This window comes from Podarcis liolepis (assembly GCF_965112155.1).
Source record: "Podarcis liolepis genome assembly, chromosome: 17".
NCBI lineage: Eukaryota > Metazoa > Chordata > Lepidosauria > Squamata > Lacertidae > Podarcis > Podarcis liolepis.
The window spans coordinates 17856917-17880740 of record NC_139571.1 but is presented as its reverse complement, the minus strand read 5'-3'; the positions used below and the strand labels follow the sequence as shown (position 1 = coordinate 17880740).

The window sequence follows — 23824 nt, the reverse complement described above, 5'->3', positions numbered from 1 at the left end:
GTAAACTGTTCCTTCCTTGTTACTTTTAGGAAGTTTATCCTTCTAAAAAGCTATCTATGATAATGTATGAAATATCCTGGCTTAAATGTAATTATGCAAAGGATTTAACAAATGCTAGAAGAGTTGTATTTATCCTGGAATTAAGTCAGCCATTGAGTCCAGCCCCCTGCCAGAAATGAGACGCCAACCGAGCAATTCTGATATATAAGTTGTCAGATATTTGTTTAGAAACCTTCAAATGAAGGAGATCTTTCAATATTGATGTGAAACTCAAGATCCTTGACATATGTTTAAGATAAAAATTTAAGATTAACCATTTGTTTTAGAAGGCAGTAGGGCAAGGAGGGCAAGAGGTGAGCTGGTAATTAAGATTCCATGTAAGATATATTATTACTTATTTGTCATTTATATATAGCTCTTTGTGTTCCTTATAAGGACAGTAGGATATGAGTGTATTTTTGTGATTGGTTATACCAATCAGCCAATAGGAATTTCAACCAGGCTGATGGGACAGAGGCAGCCATAGGAGGAGCAAAGGGGGCTGGATTAAGGAAATATAAGTGCTGGCCATAATGGCAGGAGGCCAGGCCAGAGCTTGGTAATCATATACCACTGTGCCTCTTATTTATTTGTCTGACAAATAAATTATTTTTTTAATTTCTCTGCTGCTGCGTTGAATATTTCATTCCAGCTAAGCGTTAACCACAAGCAGGGTGCTACAATAGCACAGTTTATATCCCACTAGGCTGGTGAGTCTTTGCATGTTGGAGGGGCAGGCATAATCACTTTCCCTACACGATGTAGGCAAACATGATGAAAAAAACAAACATTGCATTGAACTCTTTCGAAACATGCATCATTTAAAACAGCATGTACCTTAAGAGTTTTTGAGCACCGTAGAGCATAGCACTTTGAGAATGCGATGAACGTGATAATCTGACCAAGTTCACATGCAAACGCTAAGCCAAACTACGAGCAAGCAAGTGTGCTGGCACACAGGGAGCATGTCACAGCCCCAATCATCCTTGTCACTGCTACACTACTGGAAATTAAGCTATGGTTTAACTTAGCATTATGCCCAAACCTGAGCTCATGGTTTATCTCACTTCAAACAAACAATGAGCTATAACCATGGCTTGTTCTTGGCTTACCACACTTGGTTATGTCAGGTTTAGGCCTAATGCTATGCCAAACCATGGATTAGCTCCCTGGGGTACAGAAGCAGCAGCAGCAACGAAGTAAAGCACCTGCCTCCTGGTTCCAGGAGACAAAACTGCACCCACCTCTTCAGGCTTCTGACCAGGCATGTCCACCTCCTGGGCTGCCTCCTTCCTCAGCCACACAAAGCTCTCCCTTTCTGAACAACCAGAATCCAAGGCACCAAAGGAAGATCCCCCTCCCTCAACCCTGGCTCCAACCATTCGGCCCTTCCCCCATTTCTTTCTCCACCTATGGTTGGGCCTGCCAACCCAATCCCCTTCCCAACTGTGCTGCAGGGCTCACAACACAATCTAAGAATAGGAAACCTAGTGGATGGTGAAACTGCTTGTTTTTATTCTTTTCCATTGTGCATTTCCCCACCTATCAGCATGCTCTGAGTAAAATCTTTGTAGTTATAAGCCCAGGTTAGTAGCCTAAGGGAGGGCCACAGGGTCAGTTGCCCCAGGCACAAAATTTGTTAGGGGTACAAGAGTTTAGCACCCAGTGCTGCCTCAGTACAGCTAGGTGCTTCCGTCACTGGGCTCTGTTGGAAACAGCTTCTCCATGCAAACTCAGAAGTGACCTCTCCAGACAATGGAATGACTCTTCTTTTCTTATCTCTGTGGTTGCTATCTCCTGGGTAATTCAGACACTGTTAGGCAGTTGAATGTGCATGGGTATCTTATCCATTTCCGTCTCTCCAACCTACCCAGCCCCAGGCACTGGCAACCTATGCTACGCCACTGTATAAGGTTGCCAATCCTATGCTTGTATCCTGGGCTCCACAGCCAGCTTTTCTGCCAATTGCTCTACCAGGCATGGCCCAACCAAAGCCACCACTGCTACTAGCCAAGTTAGTACTGAACACCCACCTAGGGTGCTTCTACATAGCCGTTTATTGTGAAATTGGTGTTGCTCCTGCTCAAACATTTCTTCCAGTGTCTGCATGATACCCTAGCCATCAAAAAGCCAGCTCATACTTTTTCTTGCTTTAAATCCGGATTTTCTCCTAACACTGAAAAACCACAAGGAAGTTATAAAGGACCAGATGTTGCAAAAAAACTATCACCAGCTACAACTATCAGTGGATAAAACAACCCTAGAAAGAGTCCCCCCACCCCAAATTGGGGGCGTCTTATACACGGGGGGCGTCTTATAGACGGAAAAATATGGTATATGGGTTAGCAAGACTGTTTAATTCTCTCTTTCTCCATTCTCCTTTCTTTCTGCTTTCTGAATGCAGACTCTTTCCTAAGCCACAGACAAGTCTTTGAAAAAAACACTGATGTTTCCTAAATACCAAACAAGCAATTCACCCATATGACTATGCAAAAATTGATACTGAATTAAACTGAATTGCACAAGAAGTGGAATGTGGGAGACAGCTATGCTTTCCTTGGTCATAATGACCCCGTTCTCCCTATCTGCCAAGCATTCTCAAAATATACCTATTGTAGAGAAGAGCGGCTGGAGATTTTAAAAGGATCTTGACAAAAACACTGGATCTTCTTGCCAAATACATTTTGTTGTCACACATTTTAGATTTTTTTTTTTTTAAAGAAAGAATGATTTAAGTCACATTAATTCTGAGGTGTGACCTGCAATGGTAGGCTACATGTTGTGTTCAGAAAATGGTGCCAAATGCTTCTCTGAAACATTTGTCACAATGAAAGAAAGAAATACGGAAATTTGCAGAGACATAAAATTGCCTTGGTTTCATAATTAAAATGTTCACAAAATGTCAGATTTAAATGGTACTGGAAAACATATTTCCGTATTATGTCATGGAACAAAAGTCAAATGTGTTCGTCCCACAATAGGTCAATGCAGGTTAGCACATTGCCACACATCTAATACACCGTTCCTCACCTCATGTACATGATTGCCTCCTTACTACTTTACAGAGCATCACAAACAACCAAAGCTCACCCATAGAAGGATCATTTGGTCATCTGTACAGGCTCAGCATGACCTATCCTCATACAAATCTACCTGCATTAAGATTTATCAGAAGCTTAAGCCAAGGACAGGTTTTAGGCCTGGACCAATCAAGGGTAGCTTCCTCCAACTGCGTAGAAAAGCAGGTAAGTCATAATAAAAGGAGGGCAACAGTTATGCGGGCTACCCACTATGGTGAATGAGAACCATCCAGAATCAAACCATGGTTTCAGACTGTGGCTTGTTTAAACAGTTCCCAATCTGGAACTTCACCAGGAACTGTGGTTGCTTTACAATCAAAACTCTTTGGCCCAGTTGTGAAAGAGGAGGAAAAGGGAGGGAAAGTGTACAAGCCTGAGGCTTGCCACAGCTTGTTCTCATAGCAAAAACCCTTGGTTGAATTGAGCCAATATGAGCATCTCCAGTGTACATTTGCTAGCAAACCAAACATTATCATGTACTAAGGTAAAGGTAAAGGTACCCCTGCCCGTACGGGCCAGTCTTGACAGACTCTAGGGTTGTGCGCTCATCTCACTCTATAGGCCGGGAGCCAGCGCTGTCCGCAGACACTTCCGGGTCACGTGGCCAGCGTGACAAAGCTACTCTGGCGAGCCAGAGCCGCACACGGAAACGCCATTTACCTTCCCGCTAGTAAACGGTCCCTATTTATCTACTTGCACCCAGAGGTGCTTTCGAACTGCTAGGTTGGCAGGCGCTGGGACCGAGCAGCGGGAGCGCACCCCGCCGCGGGGATTCGAACCACCGACCATGCGATCGGCAAGTCCTAGGCGCTGAGGTTTTACCCACAGCGCCACCCACGTCCCATATCATGTACTAATATGCTGTAATACATTACAGCTCAATTCTTCATGTAAACCCTTCCTTACATATTAGTTTTAAAATTTATACCCCATCTTTCAAAACAGAAGACACTCCTAGACAAAAGAACCTTTGCACAAGGATAGTGGTAGTAGTAGTAAAAATAATAATAATTTATATACCATCCATCTGACTCTGATGCCCCAACCATTCTGGCACCCAACAAAGAATAGTAAAAACACAACATTGTATATACTCTCGCTGTGCCAACATTTTTAAACTCAAGAGAAATTGTAACTGTCCAATAATTTAACACACCGATGCAATTTTAATTATTCTGATTCTTCCTCATTTTCCTCTACTATTTTACAATATACGGATGCATTTATATGTTGTATCTAACCAGTGAATGCTTGTTTATTTGTATTAATCATTCATTTTGTGTACTGGCCCTTCACGCAAAGATCTTAGGCCAGTTCACAGCATAAAAAGACAACTTAAAAATACAAAACATATAATTAAAAAACAAGAATGAAACAAACCAATAACCAATATTGGTCCTCTTGTTTTCCCAAGTCAACTGAGGAAATAATTGTTGGTGAACCAGGTCCAACATGACACCGAGCAACACAGTAGACCACACCTAGAGAAGGTGGAGAGATATGCACACAAATGCATATATAACTAAGCCCTAATTCTGTACTTTTTTCAGATAAACATATCTGTGTCCAATATGCAGCTAGAACTACATATGTTAGGGGGCGGAAGCAGGTAGATGCTAACTCTTTAGTGCTTACCTTCTTAATAGCCATTGTGTAGCACTCTGAAGTATTCAGTGCGCTTTGCTTGCATTATCTAATTGTAATCTTTACTTCAACACTTTAAATTAAGTCAGTATTTTTTTAAAAACAAACAAACAAACCATGTTGCAAATACTGAGGCAGAGGGTAGAAGATTGTCTATGTCTACCTAGTGAGTTCATGACAGAGGTAAGATTAAAACTGGAGGCTTTGTGGTTTCCTGAGCTCAATGTCTTGCCCTCTATCCTACCAGTACCCTTCTACCCCAACAAGTGAAGAAGCATCCCTTAGAATGACCACCTATTAAAACAACTTGATGAATGCCCTTCCCTTCTAGTCTTCCTATTGTCAATCACAGCTAGACACCGCAAGTCTATTTGTTTCCCCACAAGCTAGAAGCTGCAAGAGATAAGGCAAGTGGGATAAATGTCAGTATACAGGATCAAATATCTTATTTGGAACAGAGTAGTTGGGGGTGAAAAACTGCAGGCTTAATTGCTGCTAAATGCAAACACGCACGTGCTCTTGAAAAAAGCCTGCCTGGAGTTTCATAGAAAACACACACAGCGAAAGTTGTTGAGAAACAGAATGATGCACTTAAAATAATATCTGTTTACAATTTCAAGTTGCTGCATGGTGGAAAACTTGATTTCTGTAATATGTCCTCAAGATACAATCAAACGCGAGAATGTATCCTGCGGTAGGTCGAACTTTCCAATTACTAGAAGCAAGCGCACAAGAGATATAATTACTTATGACACTGGGACAGGCATGCATGTTTCGACACACACAGAGTTCTGAACAACGTTTTTTGGCAGTATATGACAGAAGACTTTAAATGGAACTTTCAAAGACAAGGTGTACTGTGTTATAAAAATATACCAAGTTGAAAAGATCTTTTTTATCCCACCAAATGGTTTTTAAAAGGTATGAACATATTATGCTTAAATATCTCTTTAAAGGCTCGAGAAAGAAAAATATTTCCCTACAGCAGTAAATACAAGCTACATGACAGATTACGGGGGGCGGGGGGGAGAATATAACTTTGAACAGTTTTCTTTTCCTTGGGTGAAAGGATATAATTTTCTCTTTTAAGAATGCATAATTTATGGCGAAGAACTTTCAATCAAAGAAAGGTGAAGAGTTTTTTTAAAAATGAATTTAGGAATACATCCTTAGCATCAAATAATATCAATTCACAAGATAAATTCCTGTATAACTTCTGACATTATTGGTTGGGCAGAAAAATGAAGCAGCTTGGGCACCAACCATTGCATTAAGAAGCCATTCAAAACTAAGGGCCCGATTCACACAGCCAATTCACATGGTGTCCAGCTGTTTCGTTTGTCCAGCACAGAGAGAAAACAGACGTTCGCACGCAGGCATCATTTACAACATTTAATGGAAGGGATGTAGTTCAATGGCAAAGCACCTGCTTTGCGTTTCCAAAAGTCCCAGATTCAATCCCAAGCACCTCCAGGTATGGCTGAGAAGGTTCGCTGTCCGAAATTCTGGAGAGCCACTGCCAGCATGGACAGTACTGGACTAAATGGACCTATGGTCTAACAAGGGCAAGGCAGCTTCCTGTGCTCCTACCTGAGACAGGCACACAGCTTGGATCCATTACCTGAGGCTCAGGTGGCCTCGCTGCATCAGCTTCAACTGGTGACCCAGCTGCACCCCTTTCTGGGGAGGGATAGCCTGCCTTCTGCCATCTGTGCTTTGTAACCTCTAGGGTAGATTACTGCAACACGTTATACCTGCAGCCGCCTCTGAAGACAGTTTGGGAACTTCAGCTAGTGCGAAATTCAGCAGATGGGCAAGATGGTTTGAGCATATAATGCCAATCCTGGCCCAACTGCACTGGCTGCCAATTGGTTTCTGGGCCCAATTCAAGCTACTGGTTTGGACCTATGAAGCCTTAAATGGCTCAGGACTGCAATACCTTAAGGAGCGCCTCTCCCCATATAAACTGACCCAGACCCTGTGATTATCATCTGAAGCTCTTCTTCATGTGCCCTCCCCATGAGAGGTCTGGAGGGTGGCAACACGAGAAGGGGGCTTTTCTGCAGTGAACCTGTTTGTTGAACGCTCTCCCCAGAGACGGTCACCTGGCACCATCATTATATATCTTGAGAAGCCAAGCAAAAACTTTCCTCTTTCAGGCCTTTGACCTTTAACTATCTGTGGTCTTTTAGAAGTGAGTGGGATGTTTTCATAGAATAACAGAATTGCAAAGCTGGAAGAGACCCTAGTCCAGGGGTCAGCAAACTTTTTCAGCAGGGAGCCGGTCCACTGTCCCTCAGACCTTGTAGGGGGCCGAACAATATTTTTTTTGGGGGGATGAACGAATTCCTATACCCCACAAATAACCCAGAGATGCATTTTAAATAAAAGGACACATTCTACTCATGTAAAAACATGCTGATTCCCAGACCGTCCAGGGGGCAAATTTAGAAGGTGATTGGGCCGGATCCGGCCCCTAGTTTGCCTACCCATGATCTAGTCCAACCCCCTGCAATGCAGGTATATGCAGCCAGTGTTAGAAATTGGGATAGAAAAGCTAGGAGCCAAATGGCTCCTGGGAGCTAGGTTGAGGGTGCCAAAACAGAATGTCTAGTCACCATTGGGGAGGTGGCAACCAGATAAAGCAACTACTGAGATTACATATTCATACTCCTTATTTTTTGAAAACCCCACAGAATACATCCCATAAACCAGGGTTTCCCAAACTTGAATCTCCAACCATTTTTGGACTATAATTCCCATCACTGGTCCTGCTAGCTAGGCATGATGAGAGCTGTAGTCCAAAAACAGCCAAAGACCCAAGTTTGGGAAACTGCCATAAACAAGTATTAATTATAGTTAATGGTTTATTCAAGATTACTATCTGTGTGTGTGTGTGTGTGTTGTGCGCACGCACCCAGAGCAGCAAGAAGTTACTGAGCAGTGCTTGGCATGTTTGGGCTTCCTTGGGGGGGGGGGATCACTGGAAATTAATGGCATTTTTGTAATGTTTTGTTTACTTATTAATACATACATGCAGCAGATCCACTCCCCAACACTGGCACCTTCACCCCAAACTGGTTCCAGGTTTCACAGCCATCCCTCAGTCCCTCTTTTATCCCAGAACTGCAGGGTCTTTCAAACAGAGACCTCAGATCTGCCCAGCACCCTTAGATGGGTATGTGTGAAGGTATGACAACCTTACATGGCCTCCTCCCCCCCCAAAAAAAAACTTCAACTACCCATCATGAGCAATTAGCCAGCAATTTCTCTAACAACTAGCCTCCATTAAGAGACATTCCCATGGCCATTATCAGGCAATTTGCTTGACAAAAGGTATAGCTAGGCCAGTATTCATAACACTATCATTCGGATCACACTGTTTTATAAACCAGTCAATATTTGCAAGAAGTGTGACTCTTCTCCAGGGTCAGATCTATATTATTAAAATAAGAGTCCCAAATCACTCAGAAAACATCAGCTGTAATTCCAAACTACTCAAAGGTAATCTGTCCAGATTCATTAAGGAGAAACCCACTAGCAAGGCTCTGCTGAAGGCTTGCTGAGGTGCATTCCGCCATTACTTAGCCAACATGCTAGATACATGAGCAATTGCATTCATTTCCCAGAATGATACAAATGGCGGAGTTTTGTTCATTAGATGCTGCTGCTTTTGCGATTACTCCTGTCTATTTACAGAGTTCACATTTACAATAATAGCCTTGATTGCAAAGACGTCTAAAGGGGTTTACTTGTATCAGAATGAAATGACATATTAAATATTCAACAGTGCCAAGAACACTCAATGCTGCGCGAGAATGCTCAGAAGAGACACTAAGTACAACGGGGAATGTGGAAGCAAGATGTCCATCACATTTCTCAAAAAGCAAAAGGAAAGTTCAGTGTTGCACTAGCTTATTTACTACCCTTGAGATCAAGTTACCAAGAAGTTGTCCCTAGGTTAGGAAGGGAGCCAGCATAATATTTGGTTTTCCCAATGGTTGTGCGCTTACTTTCAAACACATTGTTTCAGCACAGTGTTGTACTTTGTCCTCAGTTTAAGGCCGGACTTTTAGCCAAAACATTTCTGGCATAAATAACTTGGCCTCAGAAGAAAAAGAAAATATATTGTAACTAAGGCCCAGCAGAATTATTGGATATGCTCTGGGTCCCTTCTTCCCTTCTCTCCTTGACAAAAGCAAAAGTGGTGTTTTATTATCTGTGTGCCACTTAAAAACCAAACAAAAAAACAAACTAAATTACTTGACATTTAGTTACTGCAAACTCAATACTGCAAGGCACAATAAAACACTACTAACGGAGTCATCCTATACTTTGCTTACACAAGGGTAGAGAGATATGGCTCCTCTGCAGTAGCGGAATGAGCATTGTATCTTGTACCTGCTCAGCCTGAGAGGAGAGGAAGACACAGCACATGCAAAACCCCCACACAGCATGAATAGGGCAGCGTCACACAGTACCCCTTGAACCACCACCACCTGTTAATCCAGAACTGTGCCAGTGGCAATGCCCTCATGCTGTCAACACACAAATAACTCATAACAGTGGGGACCTGCCCCCAGTGCTCTGCATCACAACAATGGCACAGTGGCACAGGAAGCAACAGCTTGGTACTAGCAGTCAAGAGGCACCTCTCCATGCTAGGGGTTCAAATCTCCCTGTGCTCCTCACAAACACCATTTTGGAAGCAGGAAGCTTGCAGAGAGCACACACAGCCCTCCTGGGGCAAGGCTCAAAACCCGTCTCAGAAAGGAATCTTTTTACCAAGCAGTCAGTGTGTGGTGCTGAATGCAACAAGACTAGTCATAGACCAGGGGTCAGCAAGGTTTATCTTGCTTGGGCCAGATCAGTCCCGTGAAGATCCCTCCTTGGGCTGAATCGTGCGCACGCCCATGATTTTCGGCATCAGACGTGATTTCCAACACCATAGAAGTGAGTCCCCGTGCCACGCTGTGCTGGTTTAGCAGAGCGCTGAGTGGGCAGCTCAGTTCAGGGGCAGCTTGTGGGCTGGTCAAACAACCTCCGCAGGTCGCTCCCGGCCTTAGGTTGCTGACCCCTGGCATAGACACAAGCTTGCAGCACTAGCCTCCATGAACTCACTTTATGGGGGGCACTGGGCAGCTGGAATGAGTTACAGCCTCATTAGGGGAAAGGAGCAACATAGCGCGCCCCCCTCACCTTTTCCATATCAATCCCTTCTCAAGTCTCTGGAAATATCCTTATCATGTGCAGGACCCTGTGGGAGATTTTACACATCAGTATTCATGGGACAGGACAGTAATGAGGGGAGACATGAAACTACACTGCTCATGCAGCCCACACTTGGCTTCAGAAGTTGTGTCATCCTGTTCTTCACACTATTGCCAAATTATTACTGATGTTTTGGATAAGGGAACTTTTTGCATTCTCATAAACTTTTATTTAAACCAGTTCATTAACCTTTGAATGTACAAAGTGGCTTTTTAAAAATCTATACATGCAACACAAATTTAATGCTAAGCAGCACAACTGGTGCAATGTATTTCAAATTCAGCGTGGTTAAGCCAATAGTCTATCAAAGGACTACAAAAGTAATTATTAGACAAACAGTAAGAACAGGCTTTTGTTAACAGGAAAAAGATATTGTGAACTCCCAAGAAACCAAGCATTGTCCTTAATTCAGCACTGGCACAAAAGAAGCCCTCCAAATTAGTTGTACTGCCACTTATTTATTTAATTCAATTTCAAGATGTATGTACTTTTTAATAGAGGTCTGGTTAGGCTGCACTAAAAACAAACAAACAGCAATTTCTCCATGCTGTGTCATTCATGAAAACATTAAATAAATGCACATTAAACAAAAGTGGTTTCCAGCTGACATTTTCATCTTTGAACTCAGAACCAGAAAGCAGTATCTGAATTCATCAAAGTTCTTATCAATCTAATGATAAGATGTTCCACACAATGAGTTTGAATGTCACACTAAGCCAAATGACAGCTTAGCATGAGCACACAAGTGTACCGGCTCCAGGGGACAAGACTGTGATCACTTTGCTCCTCCTTGGCTATTCTGGGGAATCACCAGGGAAACCCAGCCAGATGGGCGGGGTATTAAATAAATAAATAAATAAATAAATATGCATTGTGCTGAACTAAGCTGTGCCTTGGCTTAGTGTGTCATTCGAACACAGGACTGTGATTTAAGCTCTCTCCAGACTAACCATGAGCCGTAAACAAGGTTTGATCCTACCAATGGATGCGGTTTGCTCAAGGGAGCTAAACCAGGAGCCTGGATTTGAATGACACCCAAGCAGAAACATGGCTTGGCTCAGCGCAGTAACAGAACAACCAGGGGGGAAGAAAGAGGCTGCTGTATCTTCTCCAGGAGCCCACACTAAGCTACGGTTTGGTTTAGCATGAAGCAAAAACCAGGACAATGTTGTTAGGTTTGTTCTGATTTGTTTTGTCTTGTTCTTTAAACATTCAGTTTTACCATTCATGTTTTTTATAATGTGGCAGCCTAGGAAATTTCTGAACAATTGCTATTTACTAATTTCTGCAGCAGATGTAGTTCTCATTTTTGTACATGAATAACTAAAAGTTGTGCTTAAAAACACAAACAACAAAAATGAAGCAAATCTTCCTTTGTGCGTAGCTACCAAATAGACTCTGCCTAGGCCAATTGTGTTCTGCTTGTCAATTTGACTTTTTGCTTTCTAAAGCGTAAATCATTTGTTTGCTGTGCTTTGCCTTCTTTCACAAGAAGGAAAACAAAGCAGCTCAACAATGCATTTATACTAACTGAAATAGCACAGCGTAACAAGAAGAATGAAACTTTAAAATTGTTAACTTTATTCGAGCCATCCATATCTATTGGTGGATACATCTTGCTAAGAAACTCTATTTACATCACAAAATGGCCAATTGTGTTCTTCCTCCACCCGCCTTGAGCATGAATAAATATCAGCAACCGTCATAGAACTATTTCATATTGTGCTTGGTATGCAACTCCTAGAACTTAATGCTAAAAAGATTAAGAGCCTGGGTCACATCAATGTGCCCATGCAGGCCACCTGATAGCTTCTTTCTGATATTATCCAGATCTGGTTGTTGTAGGAAATTTTTAATATCACATGATGGGCAAAGCACTGACATCAAAGGGCAGATAAGCATATCTGGAGCAATGGATCAAATACTCCTCTCCATGGTGGAGCGGAGCTCTGAAAAGCTGTTTCTGCAAATTTGAAGCTTTATCCTGTTGTAAGGTAAAGGTAAAGGGACCCCTGACCATTAGGTCCAGTCGTGACCGACTCTGGGGTTGCGGCGCTCATCTCACTTTATTGGCTGAGGGAGCTGGCATACAGCTTCCGGGTCATGTGGCCAGCATGACTAACCCGCTTCTGGCGAACCAGAGCAGCGCACGGAAATGCCGTTTACCTTCCTGCCAAAGCGGTACCTATTTATCTACTTGCACTTTGACGTGCTTTCGAACTGCTAGGTTGGCAGGAGCAGGGACCGAGCAACGGGAGCTCACCCCATTGCAGGGATTCAAACCGCTGACCTTCTGATCGGCAAGTCCTACGCTCTGTGGTTTAACCCACAGTGCCACCCGCGTCCCTTTTCCTGTTGTACTTGACACCAATTGGCTCCTTCTCCCCCTTGTGATGTCACAAAGATTTACACTGTCTCTGAAGCTGTACTGAACTTTCAAATAAAAGTTTTCATTTTTCAGAGTAATATGGAAGATGATGAACATTTATTTAAATTGCAAGGTTAAAAGACAATGCCATCTCTGGGCAGTAGACAAAACTAAAAGCACAATTAAATAATGTAATGCCAACAAGCAATAACTGCAGATTAATCAACATGTTAGAACAATGAACAGCCTGGCTTTAAAACATGAAACCAAATGCCTTCAAGTCCTTTTCAACGATTAACAATGCTGGAGCTAGCCACACACGCCTTGCTCCACAAACTAGGGGCCACCAGTGAAAAGGTCCTCTCTCTAATGCTTACCAGTCTCATATCTTTACAGCAGGCTAACAAACAATGTCTCAAACACTGATCTTGGCACAAGCAGGTTTGTATGGATGAAGAGTGTTCCTCAAACAATCTGGCCCTGTACTATTTAGGACTTAAGAGGTGGAAACCAGCACCTTCAACTGGGCTGAGAAACACTAGCAACCAGTTCAACTGAACGCTGTTGGTGTTAGGATCTGACCAGCTAGTCTAAACAAATACTGACTCAACAAATATATTCTGTACCAGCTAAAGTTTCTGAGTCAACTTCAAAAACAGCCCCATGTAGAATTGAGGACACTGCAGCAGCTTAGCCTAGTACACAGACACTTGAAGCAATGTCCCCTTTCTCTAGAGAGTTCAAGCAGTACTTCTTTTAAGATACATGTCTAAAAGCAAGACTACGGTAGCTTAGTCTAGTGTTTGATTGGCAGATTTGCACCCCTGACATTTTCATCTGTGGAATCGGGTCCATCTTCACCCAAACTTCCTCCTCTTTCATTCTAACCCTTTAGCAATTCCATGGCATTTCAAGCTCCTATTACACACGTCTTGAGTCCCACCCCACCCCCGCTAATTACTCTAAAAATGTATGTTTTCTATTAATAGTCACTTTATATTGAATCTATTCAACATAAACAGAGTTGTTTTCCTGACAACTGTACTTTCAGTAGGCCTTGAACAGCTTCCTATCTAGAAAGGGTTTTGATATCTGATTGTCCTTCAGCAAAACTACAATAAGGAATAAGGACATGGAGAAAACAGAGCTAGAAGTACTAAGATTGGACAGTAGACTTCTATCATGTCAAAGTGCAAGGTGCCTAAACAGATTGGGGAAGACACACGATAAAAGCTTATAAAATCATAAATGATGCAGTGAAAGTAGACTGATTTTTCCACTGTCCCATAAAATCATCACTTGGGATCAGCCAATTAAATTAATTAGCAGGAAAAGATTCAGGACACACAAGGCATAATTAACTTATGGAATTCACTGCCACAATATGTGTTCATTACCACATGAATTCTGGTGTTGGCCAATGTGGTAGAAGGCGTTAAAGGGGAACTATAAAATTAAAGTGATCCCATCTTCTGATAAAGCACAGCCTCTTTTGCATATAGATAACTGGGGATATGACTGGAGACAAGGTAACAGAAATGAAAGCACAACAGGATAAATATTGTACAGTGGTACCTCGGGTTACATATGCTTCAGGTTACATACACTTCAGGTTACACATGCTTCAGGTTACAGACTCCGCCAACCCAGAAATATTACCTTGGGTTAAGAACTTTGCTTCAGGATGAGAACAGAAATCGTGCAGCGGCGGCGCAGCAGCAGCAGGAGGCCCCCATTAGCTAAAGTGGTGCTTCAGGTTAAGAACAGTTTCAGGTTAAGAACGGACCTCCGGAATGAATTAAGTACTTAACCCAAGGTACCACTGTATAACTTATTTGGTTCTTTGTTTAGGTATGTGACTTGACTTGCCCCACATCGCTCTGAGCCACTTTAACCTTCACAGCAAAAAAATTACAAATGTTCAGAACCAGCAAAATGTATTATAATGCTTAGTAATTTCCAAAGAGCAATACTGGATTTCATTGCTTAGAGCTGATCATATCAACGGTGCTGTCAATGTTTTTAATACACAGTTTGCCGTTCTGATCCTTGACAAGGTACCTTTTGGAGGATTATAAGAAATATATTCCATCTTAGCTAGGTTTCTCTTCTCTTTTTCTTTTTTAAAAAGTCAATATTTTCACCAGTTGCAGATAGCATTTAATTTTTATTTATTTTTTGTTCTTGTAACAGAAACTTAAAATGAAAGTAGCATGATTGACAAGTACCTCACAGGCAACCCTGGCAACACTTAATTCGACTCCCTCTCCTTTGGCTCCTTAAGCAAAATTCCTCCGCAACTGTTTGTCTTCACAGTAACTCCCACAAAGCTCATTACTGCCAGCCTTAGTCTATCCCTCATGTTGCGCATTTATCTCTGGGGTGCATTATCAACATGTGGCACATGTCCTTGACATGCACAGAAGAGCCTGCACCCCAGGACAGCAGCACGCATGACAATAGTGTTGACTCTCAGTCCATTATGGTTGCTGGGATGTAACCGAGAAATCTAATAACTGTGACAGTGGGCCTTTGGGTTCTGGCTTGCCTTTTCCAGACAGTGAAGCTGCACAGACACTAATGAAAGGTTAAATGAATAGGAATAGCTGACAAGAGGTACAATGAAGAAGGGGCTTGGTAATCTACAGACACTGAGCAGAGATCTTTGGCTCAAGCAGAGAAAGGACAGCACATCAGCAAGTCACAATATTTAAAACAGCTTGCTATACACAGAGGCTTTTGTGTCTGGGTACATGTCTGGCTCTGGAAGGAAAAAAGACCCTGAAAAGGAATTCCAGCATGGGGCACTTCGGCAAATGTAAGGTCACAAAGAGGGAAAAATGTTTTCTGTGTGCTGCTACATCTTTGTACAGAACATTAAAAAGCAGCTATTAAAAAGACACATGAATCACAACTTTTAAGGACAATGAGGCCTGCCTGGCAATTACAGCTGCCTTTCAGAGGAATCCCAACCGATAGTGGAAATGGGTGTTAATGCTGCATATGTATTTCTTTAAGAACCAGAGTCATTCATAATCCACGCATCACTTTGCCTGCATTTCTTCTTCCTACAGCTATCAACTTCATTAGCATGAATGTGCAGTATCTGAAAAGGCAAAGGATTGAAAGATGTAGCTGAAAAAACAACAAGGTTTTACAACTCTTTAAGTCACCTTTTGACTTGAAACAATGACAACATTTTCCCCCAGCACATTTGGGTACTTGATATCTCCTACTCGTTTGCTGATGTGATAATTATGTTCACAAAACATACCAAAATGCCATAGGTCCCCCCCCTCCAAATGAAGGCAAGGGTAGAAGGACAAATAAAGCTATTAGACACAATGGGAAAATATTTTAAATTAACACATACCTATTAAAGAACAGCAGTCTAGAGTGAGCTAAAGGAGGGGGTGGGGTGGGAGATGCATCTCCCCAGAATAGAAAGTAACCTGATCACAATATTGTGTTTGACATAACCTTAAGCATCTTTACTCAGAAGTATGTTTCAATGACTTCAATAAGGTTTACTCCAATAATATTTAGTGCATGCAAGACTGCAATTGTGCAACCCAGTCTTCTACCTGTTTATTCAGAAGCCCCACTAGGTTCAGGAAGCCTTAATCTTAGCTAAGTGCACACCCAGGATTACAGCCCAAGGCTGTGCTCATATTCAATGGGGTAAGCCCCATTGAAATCTAAGAAACATTTCTTAGTGAGCATGCAGAGGATGAACAGTATATATTTTTTTAAGCTTCAACACCCTGATTCTAAAGACATTTGCTTTAGGTAAATCCTATATTTCAGTGGACTTTCTCCTATTTAAACATGACTAGGTTCACTTAAACCCACAGTCTCAATCATACCCTTAGTGTGTTTTTTTTACGATGCACTAACTTTAAGTGTACATGTATCACAGTACATTGTATTTAAAACAGTGAAAGACACTTCCTAGGCTAGAGCTCTGTGCCCATTTTTTATATACATGGGGCTCCCCTGCAATGGAAGTGTCAGCTGAGCTTTGCATCAATGAAACTGCCCCATACACACAAGTGTACTTGCCGGAGCAACAGCTGCATGTTTACTGAAGGATCTATGCGGGCAGTGTCTGTACTTCAGACTGCAGGTAAATGGTATATATAAGATTGAGTGCAGTTCACTTCATTAAATAGCTATCTATACTGCATGCTCTCCTTTGCACATCAACCACCCCCATGGCAACCTCCTGCATATTCCCCCTCTCACACATTGCAATTGCTAAGCTCCCTTGTCACCTTTCTCCCAATTATGAAGCCACCATCTCCTGCAGTCCCTGCTGTCATCTTCACCCACATTCCCATGCCTTCTGCTCCTCCATTTTGCAACACACACAATAACATATGTACAGTCTCTTTAAGATAAAGATAATTGTAAGCAGCAGAGGAGGAAGAGAGGGGGACAGAAGGTGAAGAAAGAGCTGTGAGGATAGGTGAGCCCTTTCTCCATCCTCTGGACTCCCTGAGGAACCCAACAAACCTGCTGTACCTGGAGCTGGGTTTGAAGGGTGCAACTTTAATGCAACCTAGCTGTGGGCAGCCTGAGAAATGACCATCTACCTGCCCATAAGAAGCAAGTCTAGAGTGATGTCCGCTGTTTCCAGGATCTCTTCTCATGTGAGACTTTTGTGGGTGAGCTGAGAGTTTGTTTGGACCCACAGGCTGAGAGGAAGGAAGTAAACTAAATTGGTATACATGTAACTTTATAATTAATGTAACATCTTTATATGCAACTGTGTGTTTTTGCAACATTGTGAGCCCAGCACCAAACAATAAAAAGCCCGTTGCAACTAAGTCTGGAAATGTATCTGTGGACATGTAGAGTAAACACTGTATACTCTACAAGTCCACAGATACATTTCCAGACTTAGTTGGCTTAGGCTGCCAGTCCCATGCCAATCAATGGGACTTGACTAGTCCCACTCCATGGCTTTCAATGGGACTTAAGATATGTACACATTAGTGGTGAAAAATCAGTGAGGTCCTTTATCCCAGCTGCATTCCAAGTTGCATTTCTACATTGCTACATTGCTAAAATGGACTAAGTAACAATAATACCAAAGGGTGTGTGTTACTTCCTCATCTATACCTACTCTAGATGTCTTACATAACAATGGTATTACCACAGAAATTTCTTAAGAAAAGGACATTACTTTGATTTCAGTAATACTTTTGATTTCAAGAACGGTAATTAGTTATTTCAAGCTTCACTCTTATACACACTAACCTGGGAGCAGTGTTAGAAACTGAGATATGAAAGCTAGGAGCTAAATGGTAGCTTAAACCTAGGTTATGGGTGCATCAATGGAATGTCTAGGCGTGCTTTCTTATAACAATAATACAGTGCTGAAAGTGAATGAACTGCAGCTAAAATATTATGTTCATTTTTCACATGGTCTAGTCCTTCCCCTGCCCACCACCCTAATGTTCTTAAGAGGGTCTCTTCTCCAGCCTTCAGAGAGTAGCTGGAAGTGGGGAGTCAGAAAAAGGTCCTCCTTTCCTTCTACTCTGCAGTTTTAATCTGAAATCTTAGGCACAGGACTGCGCCCAGAGCTCGGAAACTGCTCAAGCTAATGAAATTCCCTGTCACAAAAATGCACCTAGAACAATGGGAGACTGGAACACTGCCTTGCAGTAAGCCCTATTAAAGGTAATGGGAGCTACTTTTGAGGAGACAGGTAAAGCACTGCGTTGTAAGCCTATTTTTAAGATATCAAACTTCTCCCGTACATAATAAGTTTCAAAGGTGCCTGGGTATGTACTATATGAATGAAAAGGACTTGACTGGGGAAGTTAAGGGGAGGAACTCCTCTGAAAATCAAAACCACATGCTGTCACTGAAATCAATATTTTGCATATACAGAGACATTATATGTGTGTGTACACACACACACACACACACACACACACCATACTGTACAGTCATCCAGAAAACAGGAGCTGTTGGGAACATTTGATTCATCTGGAGAAATACAGTACTTAGACTCAAGGCACTGACAACTAAATCAGGATTCTGCTTCTTCTAGTTCTTCACAAAGGACTTTAACCAATAATCTTCTACAGATATTTCAGATATTATTTTATAAACATGCACAGAGGGGGAGAAAGAAATGAGGCACTGCTTCCCCTAGATAGAAGCTAAGTGTTCTTGATTTTAACTCAGCAACTTTTTCAGTGCCAAAGCTTAAAGAGATGTGGGGGATAAATGGGAACATCTGGTATAGCACATAAAAGGTAAATATTACTTATTGTCCATTAAAAAAAGAACTCTCGCCTAAACATTTTCAATTCACACTTGACTTAGAAACCTTGTACCTTGAAACCTTAGATGGTGCAATTCTTGTACATTTTGTAGGAAATGATTGTCTACTTTTCAAGAATTAAGGCTGCTATGCTAACGCTAACTTAACTTGGAAATAGGTTCAACTGATATAAAAAGCAGAACATACGCTTGCAAATAAATGTGTTGAGGACCAGGATGTACATGTAAGAAAAACAGAGAACATATGAATAACTCACATATTAGGAATCATTTGATGGCTCAAAGTGCCCCCCCCCTTTTCTTTTAACAGAAGACTGGAAATGCCAATAGTAATTTTCTCACTCTGTTTTCACTAAAATAATATTTACACAGAGTATGTGTAATGACTTTTCCCCCTTGTTTAATCCCCTATGTATCTGAGTACTGGATACAATGGAATTACAATTATTTAGCAAGCTATAAATAATGTATCTGGCATGCGCAATTGATATTTAGCATGTCTTACCAGAACTATAAAAGGCTCATTATAGATCAGCAAATCATTTCTAACAAGCAAGTTCAGCTGTGAAATACCGAAGGAAACCTTTACTGTACATTGCTGATATGCTTGTGTGTGTGTGTTAATGGATATATATTTAATTTAATACAGTGAGTAACATACCACCCAGAATAGTTTTTTTTAAAAAAAATAAATGCCAAGACACAAACAAACTTCATAACTGCACCACGTCGATGACTGATTTAATAATTTAATTTAATTCAATAAATTGAAACAACAGGAGAATACCCTGCCTTTGGAAGAGGGTTGAGTGTCCAGTTTCGTCGTTCCTGAACAGCTGTATTCGCCAGCTTAAGTTGCTCAGCTAATTCCTGGCTTGCAAGGACTAACGTGGAAGCCAAGTAAAAAGAAGGAAAGAAATTCACACACACACAAAAAGATCAATTTGCTATGAAAGATCAAATGAGAAAACTGTGGGGACAGCACCAGGTCAGAGTGTAGAGAACGATGCAGTCCTGTTCTTCATTAACTTGAAACCTCTTGGGATGCCACACACTACCTGTCCCTGAGCTTATTGAAACGCCTGACGCTAACCCCTGTCTCTGCGCCACTCTTCTGGGCCCCAAGTGAATCATATCCTGCCGCTGACAAGTTTAGCTGGGGGACCACAGCTGAAACATGAAAAGTGCTTTTCTCTCTCCTCCCCCCCCCCACCTCCCTTCTCAAAATCAGGCAGTTTTCTGGGCAGTGGTGGTGGGGAAAGACGACACAGCGTTGACTCAGTGACATGGCGAGATGAAACAAGAGGTCCAGGCCACTCTGGGAGCTTTGCAGATAAAAGTAATCAAATGACACTCCTGGAATGCAAATTGGCATTCTTGGACTGCAGCAATTGCGCAACCCATGAAACATCCTTGACAGCAAAGCAAGATTAGGACAAAATGTTATGTAAAAGCACTGAACGAAAAAAGGGAAAGGGGGGAAAGGGGGGGTGGGAAGAAGCTTGCTTGGAAATTCAAACAGATCACATTTACACACCATAACATTGCAGGAGTCAAGTCTGCTCCTCAGCTCCATTCTTTTTACTGCTTTGTTTCATGTAAATGCATAACCCAGTGTGTCAAAGAGACACACACACAGAGAGAGATCCTGATCTCTGTACACTTGTAAGAATGGAAAACATTCGGAGCAGTGGAAATAAACATGTGTGCCTGCTACATTTCTTGCAATATAAATATTTTTAAAGTTAACTATTTTCCAAAACATTTCTAGATAGATCTTTGCTACATCAAAACTAGTGTTGGGTATATGGACCAGTGCAAGCACATGGATTATATTTAGCTCATTGGGAATTAATAATACTTAACACCCAGTCACCGTATGTAGGCAGCCTCTAGGCCAGGTGGAATGAAATCTCCTTAATGTACAACCTGAAAAGTATTTTATTACCCCTAGAATTAAAAAAAAAAAACCTTCATAAAACTGGAAAAGCTTTTATGCAAACACACACAAGTCAGAAGTTAGGACTTCTGACACTGTAAGTGTGCATATCCCCTTATTTACATTTCAGGCTGAAGCTTCCTGAAATTTTTAAGGATAAGAGATGTTCTATGCTTTCTTGCAATGACTTGATATTCTTCAGAAGATCTGCTGATCAGGCAAGCTTATTAAATATTACTGGATGAATGAACTTATTAAAATGCAAGCGCTCCCCATCCCCATTTCTAAATGGTAAAAAAAAAGTCTCATTAATTACTGTTTTAAAAAAAGTAATTACTGCCCATGGAAGATAAGCAATGATACACATGGTATATTAAAAAAATTACAAAAGGGTGATAAAAATAAAATAAATGCTCACTTTTGTATTATAAGATTTCATTTGCCATGTCAGGAAATGTGTGAAGGATTTGAGAAGAGGTCTGTAATGTTTCGCTGGGACTTTTGAACTTCAAGTCATTTCTACTGAGTGGCACAATCTCCCCCCCCCCCATGCAAAATACACTTTAATGCTGGATCTACTTAGATTATTACGTGATGTCCTTTGTGCATCAATTTTACAACAGCTTGACTCTAGGGTAAATGAGAAGCACCATAAACTGCAGTCTGCTTTCAAAACCACTTTAATTTCTGTCAGTGCTGCGGTTACCACAGTCCTGAGCGCATGATGCGCCACTTTTACCCACCCACCTCCCCTCTTTAGGGTTGCCTTCATTTGACAGTCTCATCTCCTACACTCCAAGAGGGGCTTTGATCACTGGAACAAGACATGCCACTCTACGGGGAAGGGGTGGCGGCGAGGAAATAGTATTTTCCCTAAACGCATTCTAATTACAGACGCAGAACGCAAGAGCATCCCATTCCCCAAGTGGGGCTTATGACAGCAACGCGCAGGGGTTAAAGTACACTTAAAATGCAAGGCAGCAAGTCCGGGAAGAATCCATCCCCACTCATCCCTAGACTAAAAGACCACCGAATTTCTTCGTTCGCTGAGCCGGTTGGGTCTTTTGAAAGTGCTAGCAGAAATGAATGCAAACCAGATAGTGTCCCTCTCTACCTCTTCAAAACCTGCCAGTTCTTTAATAAAATGTCCACATCAAAAACAGCCCAGGGGGAAAAAGGCTTCAGAAAGGTAGGTCTCCTGGGCTTATTTTAACTTGCGTTAACACCTTCAAGGGGGGAAGGTGAAGATTTTAATGATAATAATAATAATAATAATAATAAGCGTTTTGCAAATTCCTAAGAGCACCTGACGTCTTCCTTTCTCTACCTCTGCCTTCTTGAATCACTTTCGTTTCCTGCTTTCTATGGAGCTCGCTTCCGATGTGCAGCGGCTGGCAATCTCTCCGCAGACCCCTTTCCTAGAAGGCTAATAATAATGGCCCTCCACGAAGCGCCTGCCCGCCTGCCTGCCTGCGCTCTGCCTTCTTCTCCTCGCCCGCCCGCAGCACGAGCCTTCCTGCCCGGGACAAGTTCTGCTAACGAACCGCGCCGCCTGCAGAGGTGAAAACTGCCAAGCACATGACCGAAAAGTCGCGCGCGGGACCGGCGGCTTTGCACTTCTGGCCTGGGAGCCCGAGGCGCTGGAGATCGTCGAATACACACACACACACACACACACACACACACACACACACACACACACACACTCCCACTCGCACAGAGCTCGCAGCCCACCTCCCTTGGCACACCCCCCCTCCCGCCGATCGGCGACCCCCGATCTCTCCACTGGCGCACACAGCCCTCCCTTGCAGGCTGCTCTTCGCCAGCGCCGCGTACCCAACACACACCTCGAGCGAGGAGAGGAGAGGAGAGGGGGGGGATCTCATTCCTTAGCCCCTCCCGCTCTTTTCCCTCACCTTGGATGCCAGGAGCAGAAGGGAAAGAGCTCCCATCCCATTCTCTCTCTCCCTCCCTCCCTGAAGGGAAGATGGTGGGGAGGGGGGAGGAGAGAGAGAGAGAAACGACCCAACTTCAGGCCAACTTTCCAATCCGGACCCTGCTCTGCGCTTCGCCGCCTTCGCCCTCCCCCCCCCTCCCCCGGTCCCCGCTTGTTTGTTTCGAAGGTTTTTGAGGAAACACGCTTCCTCACAGGCGGGGCTGTTTGCATTACGGCACGCTTCAAAAGGCGCGCGCGCGCACACACGCACCCGCCACCCAAAAAAAAAAAAAAAAAACCCCACACACAACTTTTTTTTTTAAAGGAAATGTTGGAAAAACTTCTTACCATTTCGGCATGCTGCTTGTCAGGGGCACCCCCCCGGCTCTGGAAGTCCTCGCGGCGGCGGCGGCACGGGCCTTTCCTTCCTTCCTTCCTTCCTTCTCCCCCCTCACCTTCCTCACACAAATTCCTCCCCCCCTTCCCCCCCTTCTCTCAGCAACACCAACAAGAAATCTCCGCAGCCCTCCAGGTGATTTCCAGACACGCGCGTGAGGAAGTCTCTCAGCCCCCCCAAAAGAAATCTTCGGTGGGGGGAGAGAGAGAAAGGGGGGGATAAAAGGTTTGCTGAGGGGTCAAGAGGCGAGGAATGGGAGTCTGGTGCTGCCACAGGTTGGGGAGAAGGAGGGGGGAGGCTGTCCCCAATCTGAAAACACGGCGGCGGAGGCGCTTCCCTCCTCTTCCCTCCTCCTCCTCCTCCTTCGCCGTCCCCTCCCGCCGCTACTGTACCTCAGAGCAGCTTGTTATTGGTCCTGGGGAAGGCAGAGAGGAGGTGGGGAGGGGAAACGGGACACTTTTCTCTCCCCCCCCCCTTTCCTTGGGCAAAGCCAGGAGACCCAAGGAGAGGCCGCCTGCGCCCAGCTGTCAATGAAAAGTGAGGGGAAAGCGAGCCGCCCAAAGCGAGACCCGGGAAAACTTTTATTCTGAGGAGCGAGCCCGCTCGGGACTCCCCTCGCCCTCCTCGCCGTGTGCGTGTCTGTCTGAGGCGCTTTCTCTCTCTTTGCGCGCTCTTGACGCCCCTTCCGGGCCGGTTCCTCCTCACGAGCGAGCGGCGCAGCAGGCACACGCTCTCCCGCCGCCGCCACAGCCGCTGCTCCTGCCTCCGCTTCTCGTCTTCCTTATCAGCTCAAGGCGTCCAGGCGCCGCTGGAGAGAAAGACGGAGCGAGAGGGAAGGAGGAGGGGGAAATGG

At 43.3% G+C, this 23824-nt stretch overlaps 1 protein-coding gene across 2 annotated transcripts in view; it reads right to left on the bottom strand.

Annotated features, from left to right (window-relative positions):
* Positions 1-23592, bottom strand: part of BNC2 (basonuclin zinc finger protein 2) — a 419967-nt gene extending 396375 nt beyond the window's left edge. The window contains exon 1 of one of the 2 annotated variants that reach the window (XM_083482228.1): positions 22923-23592. In XM_083482228.1, the coding sequence (XP_083338354.1) occupies positions 22923-22925 (3 nt within the window). In that variant the 5' untranslated portion in view covers positions 22926-23592. The remainder of the gene's footprint in view (positions 1-22922) is intronic. The other variant, XM_083482225.1, reaches the window with a different exon arrangement.
* Between the last annotated feature and the right edge of the window lie 232 nt (positions 23593-23824).